Consider the following 14905-nt stretch of genomic DNA (forward strand, 5'->3'; position numbering starts at 1 on the left):
AATAATTAGGAATACTTCTTTCTACTGCTGATCTGAGACCATTAGGGTTAATCATTACAGATATAAATGCAATATATGGAGTAGAAAAGATTGCCTGCCCACCAACTTGATAAGAATCAACATATGTTCTACATGGTCTATTTCTATCTGAACGTAACAACTCAATCAAGCTTGTTAATTGATCGTTAAGCCATGTTTGTCAGGTAAACTAAGGTCATTAGTGGCCTATATAAGCCTCATACAGGCCATGGGAAGACATTACCTGTTGATAACACAGACTATTTTCATGATCATGGGAGGTGTGAGAGAATTGCTGCTCGTTGTGATGACTGTGGGGGTTGTCAAAGGTTGGTTCACTAATGTTTAAGGGATTTGTTTGGTAAATATGCTTAACTTTATAAGTTGGGTATTAATATTTGACTGTCTGTATCTTCCGCGTTGGTCATCTTTTATTCTTCACTGCTATTAATATATGTAGCTATTTTGTGTGAACTCAACTTCTGTCAACACTTTCTCCTCAGTTTCTTGTTACCCTGTTGGAAAGTCCCAGAAGCAAGATCAAGTCTCTCTGCAGAGGAGACTTGGAGGTAAGTGTTTCTTTCCGCAACCCTTCTAGCTATGTTCTTTGTCACTGTCTATGGTGCTGCTGTGTTTGACACTCATTCAACAGCATAGAGTAACTCAGTCTAAATAATGTTGTCAAACCTTAACCTACATTTTTCAGAGCTGTCATCAAATGACGTCTCCATTGTGCATGCCCTGGCCTTGCTCCGATCCATAGGGTCTGACGCTAAACAAGCCAGAGAAGGTACGGCCTGAAACATATACTTTGAAAACTGTAGGGTTCATGTTGCTCAAAATTCGATTAGCAATTTGGCCTAGACCGTGTAGAACAGATGTGTTGCTGTAGAATACCCAACTGTTCCTTTTGTTTTTTCTCAAGAGTATTTAGAGACCAATGAAGTAGAATCCCAAGCTTCTCCAAACCATGGTAGCTCTCCGGCAAATGATGCCCTGTCCTCTGAGGAGAAGCTGAGGCGCGTGTCCTCGGACGACGCCGCCACCTCTGAAGCTGCGACCGGCCCGTCTGGCGACGACGCCACCTCTGAAGCTGCGACCGGCCCGTCTGGCGACGACGCCACCTCTGAAGCTGCGACCGGCCCGTCTGGCGACGACGCCACCTCTGAAGCTGCGACCGGCCCGTCTGGCGACGACGCCACCTCTGAAGCTGCGACCGGCCCGTCTGGCGACGACGCCACCTCTGAAGCTGCGACCGGCCCGTCTGGCGACGACGCCACCTCTGAAGCTGCGACCGGCCCGTCTGGCGACGACGCCACCTCTGAAGCTGCGACCGGCCCGTCTGGCGACGCCGCCACCTCTGAAGCTGCGACCGGCCCGTCTGGCGACGACGCCACCTCTGAAGCTGCGACCGGCCCGTCTGGCGACGCCGCCACCTCTGAAGCTGCGACCGGCCCGTCTGGCGACGCCGCCACCTCTGAAGCTGCGACCGGCCCGTCTGGCGACGCCGCCACCTCTGAAGCTGCGACCGGCCCGTCTGGCGACGCCGCCACCTCTGAAGCTGCGACCGGCCCGTCTGGCGACGACGCCACGGATATCTGACGTGGGACATGCAAGAGTTCATGGGTACTCTAGTCCAGTGTGTAACTGCATTTGCTTGTTTTGGCTCAATTAAACATTAACTGTAATACTTGTGTCCTCTGTATTGTTTTGGTGGTTCCTACTTGGAGTTGAGGTGTATGACCTGACTTGAGTAACTGGGGTGATGGCAACATTTATTTTGCATTATATCCATGCGCCAGCAATATTACTCAGACCCCTGTGTTTTAAATTACCAATTGACTTAAGCTACATGTGCTCAGTGTTGGTCCATTTATGCTAGTAGCATCACATGATACCTCAACAGCATTTTGACGCCATTTCCGGTCACAACTTGCAGACTTGTTTACGTGTTGTGGTGTTTTGTTGCCTACTTTGCTACCTGACAACTTTACGGTTTTTACTTTTTAATTACCGTTTATATTTTTGGTTTTTCCCTCAATTTTTTCACTCGTGTCAGGGTTGCGTCAATTCGAATCTGGTATCAGGATAAATATCACAATGAGGCTTTTATTAGCTAAGCAATAAGTGGTAAATGCAATTTTCGTATATATGGGCTCTGTCCCACCTCGCAGGGCAAAACAGAACTGACTTGTTCCTGACAAAGATATTTAATATACTCTGACAGTAGTTCCTGCTTCCGAGCCGGCCTGTCAGAGTAGACTGGGCGTGGTTTAGACTCACCCAGCCTATCGTTGATTGTTGGCGCAGAGGCTGGTCCCAGCCCCTTAAGCGCTTCAGCGGTCAGTCGTTGTAGCTGTGTAGAATATGCAGTTATCAGGCACCTGGCTCCTGTTATCTAACAAAAGACTGTTCTGAATGTGCCCCCCCCCAACTCATTGCACAGTTCTGTATTTTTCCATCATGAGAAAGGCCCATGGCCCTGAAACTGAACAATGGTTCAAGTCAGCTATGTTGCATAACACATACATACATCCACACAAGCCAACAGCAGATAATATTAAATCACATATGGTAACGGGCTATAGTGCATAACACAGAATCCTCATACTCCGGACGCTTTATCTGGACATGGTTCGTCAGGACCTCCAACAGCCGAAGCTAAGTAGTAACATTAACATGATGCCTTCTAATTGCAGTCGCTGTACTCATACAGGAGAACGATCGCCTTACGGTGAGGATAGCTGTGCTACAAGCCCAGCTTCAGACGCAATCGTTAGGCAAGGGTAATTTCAGTGTAGGAAAGGATGAAACAGCGTCTGTGCCACCAGTAAGTACAGATAGTAACGTTAGTATAAATCCCCTCGCACGGTCCCCGCAGCCGGACAACTTTCTCACGGTTTCTGGAGAGAAATGCTGTAGGAATGCTCAACCGGTGTCGCTCATTCAGCCGACAAACTTCAACCGGTTTTCCCCATTAAGCAGCGAGTCGGAGTCAAAGGCCGAGCCTTCTCTTGTCTCTACTCCTCCCGTTACGGGGTCAGAGACGCCGAAGCTTCCCACCATTAGCTCTGACAAATTGAAAACTCTAGTCATTGGCGACTCCATTACCCGCAGTATTAGACTTAAAACGAATAATCAGCCGACATGTCTCTGGACCTACTCACTGTCACAGTCATACTCTGGACCTAGTTTTGTCCCATGGAATAAATGTTGTGGATCTTAATGTTTTCCCTCATAATCCTGGACTATCGGACCACCATTTTATTACGTTTGCAATTGCAACAAATAATCTGCTCAGACCCCAACCAAGGAACATCAAAAGTCGTGCTATAAATTCACAGACAACACAAAGATTCCTTGATGTCCTTCCAGACTCCCTCTGTCTACCCAAGGACGCCAGAGGACAAAAATCAGTTAACCACCTAACTGAGGAACTCAATTTAACCTTGCGCAATACCCTAGATGCAGTTGCACCCCTAAAAACTAAAAACATTTCTCATAAGAAACTAGCTCCCTGGTATACAGAAAATACCCGAGCTCTGAAGCAAGCTTCCAGAAAATTGGAACGGAAATGGCGCCACACCAAACTGGAAGTCTTCCGACTAGCTTGGAAAGACAGTACCGTGCAGTATCGAAGAGCCCTTGCTGCTGCTCGATCATCCTATTTTTCCAACTTAATTGAGGAAAATAAGAACAATCCGAAATTCGTTTTTGATACTGTCGCAAAGCTAACTAAAAAGCAGCATTCCCCAAGAGAGGATGGCTTTCACCTCAGCAGTAATAAATTCATGAACTTCTTTGAGGAAAAGATGATTATTACAAAGTAAATTACGGACTCCTCTTTAAATCTGCGTATTCCTTCAAAGCTCAGTTGTCCTGAGTCTGCACAACTCTGCCAGGACCTAGGATCAAGAGAGACACTCAAGTGTTTTAGTACTATATCCCTTGACACAATGATGAAAATAATCATGGCCTCTAAACCTTCAAGCTCCATACTGGACCCTATTCCAACTAAACTACTGAAAGAGCTGTTTCCTGTGCTTGGCCCTCCTATGTTGAACATAATAAACGGCTCTCTATCCACCGGATGTGTACCAAACTCACTAAAAGTGGCAGTAATAAAGCCTCTCTTGAAAAAGCCAAACCTTGACCCAGAAAATATAAAAAACTATCGGCCTATATCGAATCTTCCATTCCTCTCAAAATGTTTAGAAAAGGCTGTTGCGCAGCCTCTGCCTTCCTCGTCAGAGGAGGAGATAGAAGAAAACTGTTACAGTCTCTGTGAATGGTTTGTCCTCTGACAAATCAACTGTAAATTTCGATGTTCCTCAAGGTTCCGTTTTAGGACCACTATTGATTTTCACTATATATTTTACCTCTTGGGGATGTCATTCGAAAACATAATGTTAACTTTCACTGCTATGCGGATGACACACAGCTGAACATTTCAATGAAACATGGTGAAGCCCCAAAATTGCCCTCGCTAGAAGCATGTGTTTCAGACATAAGGAAGTGGATGGCTGCAAACGTTCTACTTTTAAACTCGGACAAAACAGAGATGCTTGTTCTAGGTCCCAAGAAACAAAGAGATCTTCTGTTGAATCTGACAATTAATCTTAATGGCTGTACAGTCGTCTCAAATAAAACTGTGAAGGCCCTCGGCGTTACTCTGGACCCTGATCTCTCTTTTGAAGAACATATCAAGACTGTTTCAAGGACAGCTTTTTTCCATCTACGTAACATTGCAAAAATCAAACTTTCTGTCCAAAAATGATGCAGAAAAATGTATCCATGCTTTTGTCACTTCTAGGTTAGACTACTGCAATGCTCTTACTTTCCGGCTACCCGGATAAAGCACTAAATAAACTTCAGTTAGTGCTAAATACGGCTGCTAGAATCCTGACTAGAACCCCAAAAATATATCATATTACTCCAGTGCTAGCCTCCCTACACTGGCTTCCTGTCAAGGCAAGGGCTGATTTCAAGGTTTTACTGCTAACCTACAAAGCATTACATGGGCTTGCTCGTACCTATCTCTCTGATTTGGTCCTGCCGTACATACCTACACGTACGCTACGGTCACAAGACGCAGGCCTCCTAATTGCTTCTTCCACATCTTTTGGTCCCTGTCTGTTTTGCTCTCAGTGAAGTGCTACTATCCCCTTGGACTACAGGTTATTGCCGTCATAAGGTGTGCGTCTGTCTGTTGGCCGGACACTTTCTACCGTTTAGGACCTTTGTGGGTAAAGGTAAAGATGGGGTATAGCAGCAGAAGTTCCTCTGAAGTCCAGTATCTGCTGGAAGGGAACCTGGTGGTACGAGAGGATGAGTGTGGGCCTGTTGTGCTTCCCCCTATCCCTCCCTCTTCTCTCTCACTGTCTGAAAAACGTAAAACGTGGATTTGGGTACAGTGTTTATTTCCCCCTAATATCTTTGAAGATTACACCTAAAATAATTAGGAATACTTCTTTCTACTGCTGATCTGAGACCATTAGGGTTAATCATTACAGATATAAATGCAATATATGGAGTAGAAAAGATTGCCTGCCCACCAACTTGATAAGAATCAACATATGTTCTACATGGTCTATTTCTATCTGAACGTAACAACTCAATCAAGCTTGTTAATTGATCGTTAAGCCATGTTTGTCAGGTAAACTAAGGTCATTAGTGGCCTATATAAGCCTCATACAGGCCATGGGAAGACATTACCTGTTGATAACACAGACTATTTTCATGATCATGGGAGGTGTGAGAGAATTGCTGCTCGTTGTGATGACTGTGGGGGTTGTCAAAGGTTGGTTCACTAATGTTTAAGGGATTTGTTTGGTAAATATGCTTAACTTTATAAGTTGGGTATTAATATTTGACTGTCTGTATCTTCCGCGTTGGTCATCTTTTATTCTTCACTGCTATTAATATATGTAGCTATTTTGTGTGAACTCAACTTCTGTCAACACTTTCTCCTCAGTTTCTTGTTACCCTGTTGGAAAGTCCCAGAAGCAAGATCAAGTCTCTCTGCAGAGGAGACTTGGAGGTAAGTGTTTCTTTCCGCAACCCTTCTAGCTATGTTCTTTGTCACTGTCTATGGTGCTGCTGTGTTTGACACTCATTCAACAGCATAGAGTAACTCAGTCTAAATAATGTTGTCAAACCTTAACCTACATTTTTCAGAGCTGTCATCAAATGACGTCTCCATTGTGCATGCCCTGGCCTTGCTCCGATCCATAGGGTCTGACGCTAAACAAGCCAGAGAAGGTACGGCCTGAAACATATACTTTGAAAACTGTAGGGTTCATGTTGCTCAAAATTCGATTAGCAATTTGGCCTAGACCGTGTAGAACAGATGTGTTGCTGTAGAATACCCAACTGTTCCTTTTGTTTTTTCTCAAGAGTATTTAGAGACCAATGAAGTAGAATCCCAAGCTTCTCCAAACCATGGTAGCTCTCCGGCAAATGATGCCCTGTCCTCTGAGGAGAAGCTGAGGCGCGTGTCCTCGGACGACGCCGCCACCTCTGAAGCTGCGACCGGCCCGTCTGGCGACGCCGCCACCTCTGAAGCTGCGACCGGCCCGTCTGGCGACGCCGCCACCTCTGAAGCTGCGACCGGCCCGTCTGGCGACGACGCCACCTCTGAAGCTGCGACCGGCCCGTCTGGCGACGACGCCACCTCTGAAGCTGCGACCGGCCCGTCTGGCGACGACGCCACCTCTGAAGCTGCGACCGGCCCGTCTGGCGACGACGCCACCTCTGAAGCTGCGACCGGCCCGTCTGGCGACGACGCCACCTCTGAAGCTGCGACCGGCCCGTCTGGCGACGACGCCACCTCTGAAGCTGCGACCGGCCCGTCTGGCGACGACGCCACCTCTGAAGCTGCGACCGGCCCGTCTGGCGACGACGCCACCTCTGAAGCTGCGACCGGCCCGTCTGGCGACGACGCCACCTCTGAAGCTGCGACCGGCCCGTCTGGCGACGACGCCACCTCTGAAGCTGCGACCGGCCCGTCTGGCGACGACGCCACCTCTGAAGCTGCGACCGGCCCGTCTGGCGACGACGCCACCTCTGAAGCTGCGACCGGCCCGTCTGGCGACGACGCCACCTCTGAAGCTGCGACCGGCCCGTCTGGCGACGACGCCACCTCTGAAGCTGCGACCGGCCCGTCTGGCGACGACGCCACCTCTGAAGCTGCGACCGGCCCGTCTGGCGACGACGCCACCTCTGAAGCTGCGACCGGCCCGTCTGGCGACGACGCCACCTCTGAAGCTGCGACCGGCCCGTCTGGCGACGACGCCACCTCTGAAGCTGCGACCGGCCCGTCTGGCGACGACGCCACCTCTGAAGCTGCGACCGGCCCGTCTGGCGACGACGCCACCTCTGAAGCTGCGACCGGCCCGTCTGGCGACGACGCCACCTCTGAAGCTGCGACCGGCCCGTCTGGCGACGACGCCACCTCTGAAGCTGCGACCGGCCCGTCTGGCGACGACGCCACCTCTGAAGCTGCGACCGGCCCGTCTGGCGACGACGCCACCTCTGAAGCTGCGACCGGCCCGTCTGGCGACGACGCCATGGATATCTGACGTGGGACATGCAAGAGTTCATGGGTACTCTAGTCCAGTGTGTAACTGCATTTGCTTGTTTTGGCTCAATTAAACATTAACTGTAATACTTGTGTCCTCTGTATTGTTTTGGTGGTTCCTACTTGGAGTTGAGGTGTATGACCTGACTTGAGTAACTGGGGTGATGGCAACATTTATTTTGCATTATATCCATGCGCCAGCAATATTACTCAGACCCCTGTGTTTTAAATTACCAATTGACTTAAGCTACATGTGCTCAGTGTTGGTCCATTTATGCTAGTAGCATCACATGATACCTCAACAGCATTTTGACGCCATTTCCGGTCACAACTTGCAGACTTGTTTACGTGTTGCGGTGTTTTGTTGCCTACTTTGCTACCTGACAACTTTACGGTTTTTACTTTTTAATTACCGTTTATATTTTTGGTTTTTCCCTCAATTTTTTCACTCGTGTCAGGGTTGCGTCAATTCGAATCTGGTATCAGGATAAATATCACAATGAGGCTTTTATTAGCTAAGCAATAAGTGGTAAATGCAATTTTCGTATATATGGGCTCTGTCCCACCTCGCAGGGCAAAACAGAACTGACTTGTTCCTGACAAAGATATTTAATATACTCTGACAGTTCCTGCTTCCGAGCCGGCCTGTCAGAGTAGACTGGGCGTGGTTTAGACTCACCCAGCCTATCGTTGATTGTTGGCGCAGAGGCTGGTCCCAGCCCCTTAAGCGCTTCAGCGGTCAGTCGTTGTAGCTGTGTAGAATATGCAGTTATCAGGCACCTGGCTCCTGTTATCTAACAAAAGACTGTTCTGAATGTGCCCCCCCCCCAACTCATTGCACAGTTCTGTATTTTTCCATCATGAGAAAGGCCCATGGCCCTGAAACTGAACAATGGTTCAAGTCAGCTATGTTGCATAACACATACATACATCCACACAAGCCAACAGCAGATAATATTAAATCACATATGGTAACGGGCTATAGTGCATAACACAGAATCCTCATACTCCGGACGCTTTATCTGGACATGGTTCGTCAGGACCTCCAACAGCCGAAGCTAAGTAGTAACATTAACATGATGCCTTCTAATTGCAGTCGCTGTACTCATACAGGAGAACGATCGCCTTACGGTGAGGATAGCTGTGCTACAAGCCCAGCTTCAGACGCAATCGTTAGGCAAGGGTAATTTCAGTGTAGGAAAGGATGAAACAGCGTCTGTGCCACCAGTAAGTACAGATAGTAACGTTAGTATAAATCCCCTCGCACGGTCCCCGCAGCCGGACAACTTTCTCACGGTTTCTGGAGAGAAATGCTGTAGGAATGCTCAACCGGTGTCGCTCATTCAGCCGACAAACTTCAACCGGTTTTCCCCATTAAGCAGCGAGTCGGAGTCAAAGGCCGAGCCTTCTCTTGTCTCTACTCCTCCCGTTACGGGGTCAGAGACGCCGAAGCTTCCCACCATTAGCTCTGACAAATTGAAAACTCTAGTCATTGGCGACTCCATTACCCGCAGTATTAGACTTAAAACGAATAATCAGCCGACATGTCTCTGGACCTACTCACTGTCACAGTCATACTCTGGACCTAGTTTTGTCCCATGGAATAAATGTTGTGGATCTTAATGTTTTCCCTCATAATCCTGGACTATCGGACCACCATTTTATTACGTTTGCAATTGCAACAAATAATCTGCTCAGACCCCAACCAAGGAACATCAAAAGTCGTGCTATAAATTCACAGACAACACAAAGATTCCTTGATGTCCTTCCAGACTCCCTCTGTCTACCCAAGGACGCCAGAGGACAAAAATCAGTTAACCACCTAACTGAGGAACTCAATTTAACCTTGCGCAATACCCTAGATGCAGTTGCACCCCTAAAAACTAAAAACATTTCTCATAAGAAACTAGCTCCCTGGTATACAGAAAATACCCGAGCTCTGAAGCAAGCTTCCAGAAAATTGGAACGGAAATGGCGCCACACCAAACTGGAAGTCTTCCGACTAGCTTGGAAAGACAGTACCGTGCAGTATCGAAGAGCCCTTGCTGCTGCTCGATCATCCTATTTTTCCAACTTAATTGAGGAAAATAAGAACAATCCGAAATTCGTTTTTGATACTGTCGCAAAGCTAACTAAAAAGCAGCATTCCCCAAGAGAGGATGGCTTTCACCTCAGCAGTAATAAATTCATGAACTTCTTTGAGGAAAAGATGATTATTACAAAGTAAATTACGGACTCCTCTTTAAATCTGCGTATTCCTTCAAAGCTCAGTTGTCCTGAGTCTGCACAACTCTGCCAGGACCTAGGATCAAGAGAGACACTCAAGTGTTTTAGTACTATATCCCTTGACACAATGATGAAAATAATCATGGCCTCTAAACCTTCAAGCTCCATACTGGACCCTATTCCAACTAAACTACTGAAAGAGCTGTTTCCTGTGCTTGGCCCTCCTATGTTGAACATAATAAACGGCTCTCTATCCACCGGATGTGTACCAAACTCACTAAAAGTGGCAGTAATAAAGCCTCTCTTGAAAAAGCCAAACCTTGACCCAGAAAATATAAAAAACTATCGGCCTATATCGAATCTTCCATTCCTCTCAAAATGTTTAGAAAAGGCTGTTGCGCAGCCTCTGCCTTCCTCGTCAGAGGAGGAGATAGAAGAAAACTGTTACAGTCTCTGTGAATGGTTTGTCCTCTGACAAATCAACTGTAAATTTCGATGTTCCTCAAGGTTCCGTTTTAGGACCACTATTGATTTTCACTATATATTTTACCTCTTGGGGATGTCATTCGAAAACATAATGTTAACTTTCACTGCTATGCGGATGACACACAGCTGAACATTTCAATGAAACATGGTGAAGCCCCAAAATTGCCCTCGCTAGAAGCATGTGTTTCAGACATAAGGAAGTGGATGGCTGCAAACGTTCTACTTTTAAACTCGGACAAAACAGAGATGCTTGTTCTAGGTCCCAAGAAACAAAGAGATCTTCTGTTGAATCTGACAATTAATCTTAATGGCTGTACAGTCGTCTCAAATAAAACTGTGAAGGCCCTCGGCGTTACTCTGGACCCTGATCTCTCTTTTGAAGAACATATCAAGACTGTTTCAAGGACAGCTTTTTTCCATCTACGTAACATTGCAAAAATCAAACTTTCTGTCCAAAAATGATGCAGAAAAATGTATCCATGCTTTTGTCACTTCTAGGTTAGACTACTGCAATGCTCTTACTTTCCGGCTACCCGGATAAAGCACTAAATAAACTTCAGTTAGTGCTAAATACGGCTGCTAGAATCCTGACTAGAACCCCAAAAATATATCATATTACTCCAGTGCTAGCCTCCCTACACTGGCTTCCTGTCAAGGCAAGGGCTGATTTCAAGGTTTTACTGCTAACCTACAAAGCATTACATGGGCTTGCTCGTACCTATCTCTCTGATTTGGTCCTGCCGTACATACCTACACGTACGCTACGGTCACAAGACGCAGGCCTCCTAATTGCTTCTTCCACATCTTTTGGTCCCTGTCTGTTTTGCTCTCAGTGAAGTGCTACTATCCCCTTGGACTACAGGTTATTGCCGTCATAAGGTGTGCGTCTGTCTGTTGGCCGGACACTTTCTACCGTTTAGGACCTTTGTGGGTAAAGGTAAAGATGGGGTATAGCAGCAGAAGTTCCTCTGAAGTCCAGTATCTGCTGGAAGGGAACCTGGTGGTACGAGAGGATGAGTGTGGGCCTGTTGTGCTTCCCCCTATCCCTCCCTCTTCTCTCTCACTGTCTGAAAAACGTAAAACGTGGATTTGGGTACAGTGTTTATTTCCCCCTAATATCTTTGAAGATTACACCTAAAATAATTAGGAATACTTCTTTCTACTGCTGATCTGAGACCATTAGGGTTAATCATTACAGATATAAATGCAATATATGGAGTAGAAAAGATTGCCTGCCCACCAACTTGATAAGAATCAACATATGTTCTACATGGTCTATTTCTATCTGAACGTAACAACTCAATCAAGCTTGTTAATTGATCGTTAAGCCATGTTTGTCAGGTAAACTAAGGTCATTAGTGGCCTATATAAGCCTCATACAGGCCATGGGAAGACATTACCTGTTGATAACACAGACTATTTTCATGATCATGGGAGGTGTGAGAGAATTGCTGCTCGTTGTGATGACTGTGGGGGTTGTCAAAGGTTGGTTCACTAATGTTTAAGGGATTTGTTTGGTAAATATGCTTAACTTTATAAGTTGGGTATTAATATTTGACTGTCTGTATCTTCCGCGTTGGTCATCTTTTATTCTTCACTGCTATTAATATATGTAGCTATTTTGTGTGAACTCAACTTCTGTCAACACTTTCTCCTCAGTTTCTTGTTACCCTGTTGGAAAGTCCCAGAAGCAAGATCAAGTCTCTCTGCAGAGGAGACTTGGAGGTAAGTGTTTCTTTCCGCAACCCTTCTAGCTATGTTCTTTGTCACTGTCTATGGTGCTGCTGTGTTTGACACTCATTCAACAGCATAGAGTAACTCAGTCTAAATAATGTTGTCAAACCTTAACCTACATTTTTCAGAGCTGTCATCAAATGACGTCTCCATTGTGCATGCCCTGGCCTTGCTCCGATCCATAGGGTCTGACGCTAAACAAGCCAGAGAAGGTACGGCCTGAAACATATACTTTGAAAACTGTAGGGTTCATGTTGCTCAAAATTCGATTAGCAATTTGGCCTAGACCGTGTAGAACAGATGTGTTGCTGTAGAATACCCAACTGTTCCTTTTGTTTTTTCTCAAGAGTATTTAGAGACCAATGAAGTAGAATCCCAAGCTTCTCCAAACCATGGTAGCTCTCCGGCAAATGATGCCCTGTCCTCTGAGGAGAAGCTGAGGCGCATGTCCTCGGACGACGCCGCCACCTCTGACGCTGCGACCGGCCCGTCTGGCGACGACGCCACCTCTGAAGCTGCGACCGGCCCGTCTGGCGACGACGCCACCTCTGACGCTGCGACCGGCCCGTCTGGCGACGACGCCACCTCTGACGCTGCGACCGGCCCGTCTGGCGACGACGCCACCTCTGACGCTGCGACCGGCCCGTCTGGCGACGACGCCACCTCTGAAGCTGCGACCGGCCCGTCTGGCGACGACGCCACCTCTGAAGCTGCGACCGGCCCGTCTGGCGACGACGCCACCTCTGAAGCTGCGACCGGCCCGTCTGGCGACGACGCCACCTCTGAAGCTGCGACCGGCCCGTCTGGCGACGACGCCACCTCTGAAGCTGCGACCGGCCCGTCTGGCGACGACGCCACCTCTGAAGCTGCGACCGGCCCGTCTGGCGACGACGCCACCTCTGAAGCTGCGACCGGCCCGTCTGGCGACGACGCCACCTCTGAAGCTGCGACCGGCCCGTCTGGCGACGACGCCACCTCTGAAGCTGCGACCGGCCCGTCTGGCGACGACGCCACCTCTGAAGCTGCGACCGGCCCGTCTGGCGACGACGCCACCTCTGAAGCTGCGACCGGCCCGTCTGGCGACGACGCCACCTCTGAAGCTGCGACCGGCCCGTCTGGCGACGACGCCACCTCTGAAGCTGCGACCGGCCCGTCTGGCGACGACGCCACCTCTGAAGCTGCGACCGGCCCGTCTGGCGACGACGCCACCTCTGAAGCTGCGACCGGCCCGTCTGGCGACGACGCCACCTCTGAAGCTGCGACCGGCCCGTCTGGCGACGACGCCACCTCTGAAGCTGCGACCGGCCCGTCTGGCGACGACGCCACCTCTGAAGCTGCGACCGGCCCGTCTGGCGACGACGCCACCTCTGAAGCTGCGACCGGCCCGTCTGGCGACGACGCCACCTCTGAAGCTGCGACCGGCCCGTCTGGCGACGACGCCACCTCTGAAGCTGCGACCGGCCCGTCTGGCGACGACGCCACCTCTGAAGCTGCGACCGGCCCGTCTGGCGACGACGCCACCTCTGAAGCTGCGACCGGCCCGTCTGGCGACGACGCCACCTCTGAAGCTGCGACCGGCCCGTCTGGCGACGACGCCACCTCTGAAGCTGCGACCGGCCCGTCTGGCGACGACGCCACCTCTGAAGCTGCGACCGGCCCGTCTGGCGACGACGCCACCTCTGAAGCTGCGACCGGCCCGTCTGGCGACGACGCCACCTCTGAAGCTGCGACCGGCCCGTCTGGCGACGACGCCACCTCTGAAGCTGCGACCGGCCCGTCTGGCGACGACGCCACCTCTGAAGCTGCGACCGGCCCGTCTGGCGACGACGCCACCTCTGAAGCTGCGACCGGCCCGTCTGGCGACGACGCCACCTCTGAAGCTGCGACCGGCCCGTCTGGCGACGACGCCACCTCTGAAGCTGCGACCGGCCCGTCTGGCGACGACGCCACCTCTGAAGCTGCGACCGGCCCGTCTGGCGACGACGCCACCTCTGAAGCTGCGACCGGCCCGTCTGGCGACGACGCCACCTCTGAAGCTGCGACCGGCCCGTCTGGCGACGACGCCACCTCTGAAGCTGCGACCGGCCCGTCTGGCGACGACGCCACCTCTGAAGCTGCGACCGGCCCGTCTGGCGACGACGCCACCTCTGAAGCTGCGACCGGCCCGTCTGGCGACGACGCCACCTCTGAAGCTGCGACCGGCCCGTCTGGCGACGACGCCACCTCTGAAGCTGCGACCGGCCCGTCTGGCGACGACGCCACCTCTGAAGCTGCGACCGGCCCGTCTGGCGACGACGCCACCTCTGAAGCTGCGACCGGCCCGTCTGGCGACGCCGCCACCTCTGAAGCTGCGACCGGCCCGTCTGGCGACGCCGCCACCTCTGAAGCTGCGACCGGCCCGTCTGGCGACGCCGCCACCTCTGAAGCTGCGACCGGCCCGTCTGGCGACGCCGCCACCTCTGAAGCTGCGACCGGCCCGTCTGGCGACGACGCCACCTCTGAAGCTGCGACCGGCCCGTCTGGCGACGACGCCACCTCTGAAGCTGCGACCGGCCCGTCTGGCGACGACGCCACCTCTGAAGCTGCGACCGGCCCGTCTGGCGACGACGCCACCTCTGAAGCTGCGACCGGCCCGTCTGGCGACGACGCCACCTCTGAAGCTGCGACCGGCCCGTCTGGCGACGACGCCACCTCTGAAGCTGCGACCGGCCCGTCTGGCGACGACGCCACCTCTGAAGCTGCGACCGGCCCGTCTGGCGACGACGCCACCTCTGAAGCTGCGACCGGCCCGTCTGGCGACGACGCCACCTCTGAAGCTGCGACCGGCCCGTCTGGCGACGACGCCACCTCTGAAGCTGCGAC

At 50.6% G+C, this 14905-nt stretch overlaps 2 protein-coding genes across 2 annotated transcripts; both read left to right on the forward strand.

The window, feature by feature from the left end:
* Window positions 1-286: 286 nt before the first annotated feature.
* On the forward strand, window positions 287-7598 carry LOC118937631 (polysialoglycoprotein-like). The gene is made up of 5 exons (XM_036937004.1): window positions 287-347; window positions 522-587; window positions 725-808; window positions 944-1514; window positions 6509-7598. The coding sequence occupies exons 1-5, from the start codon at window positions 287-289 to the stop codon at window positions 7596-7598; spliced, it is 1872 nt and encodes a 623-aa protein (XP_036792899.1).
* Window positions 7599-11733: 4135 nt separating this feature from the next.
* Window positions 11734-14027, forward strand: LOC118937632 (polysialoglycoprotein-like; the record flags this gene model as incomplete). The annotated part of the gene is made up of 4 exons (XM_036937008.1): window positions 11734-11794; window positions 11969-12034; window positions 12172-12255; window positions 12391-14027. Coding segments are annotated over exons 1-4 (1848 nt in total), but the record flags the coding sequence as incomplete, so codon positions are not given.
* Window positions 14028-14905: the final 878 nt, after the last annotated feature.

Source organism: Oncorhynchus mykiss, chromosome 2, assembly GCF_013265735.2.
Source record: "Oncorhynchus mykiss isolate Arlee chromosome 2, USDA_OmykA_1.1, whole genome shotgun sequence".
In the NCBI taxonomy this organism is placed as follows: Eukaryota; Metazoa; Chordata; class Actinopteri; order Salmoniformes; family Salmonidae; genus Oncorhynchus; species Oncorhynchus mykiss.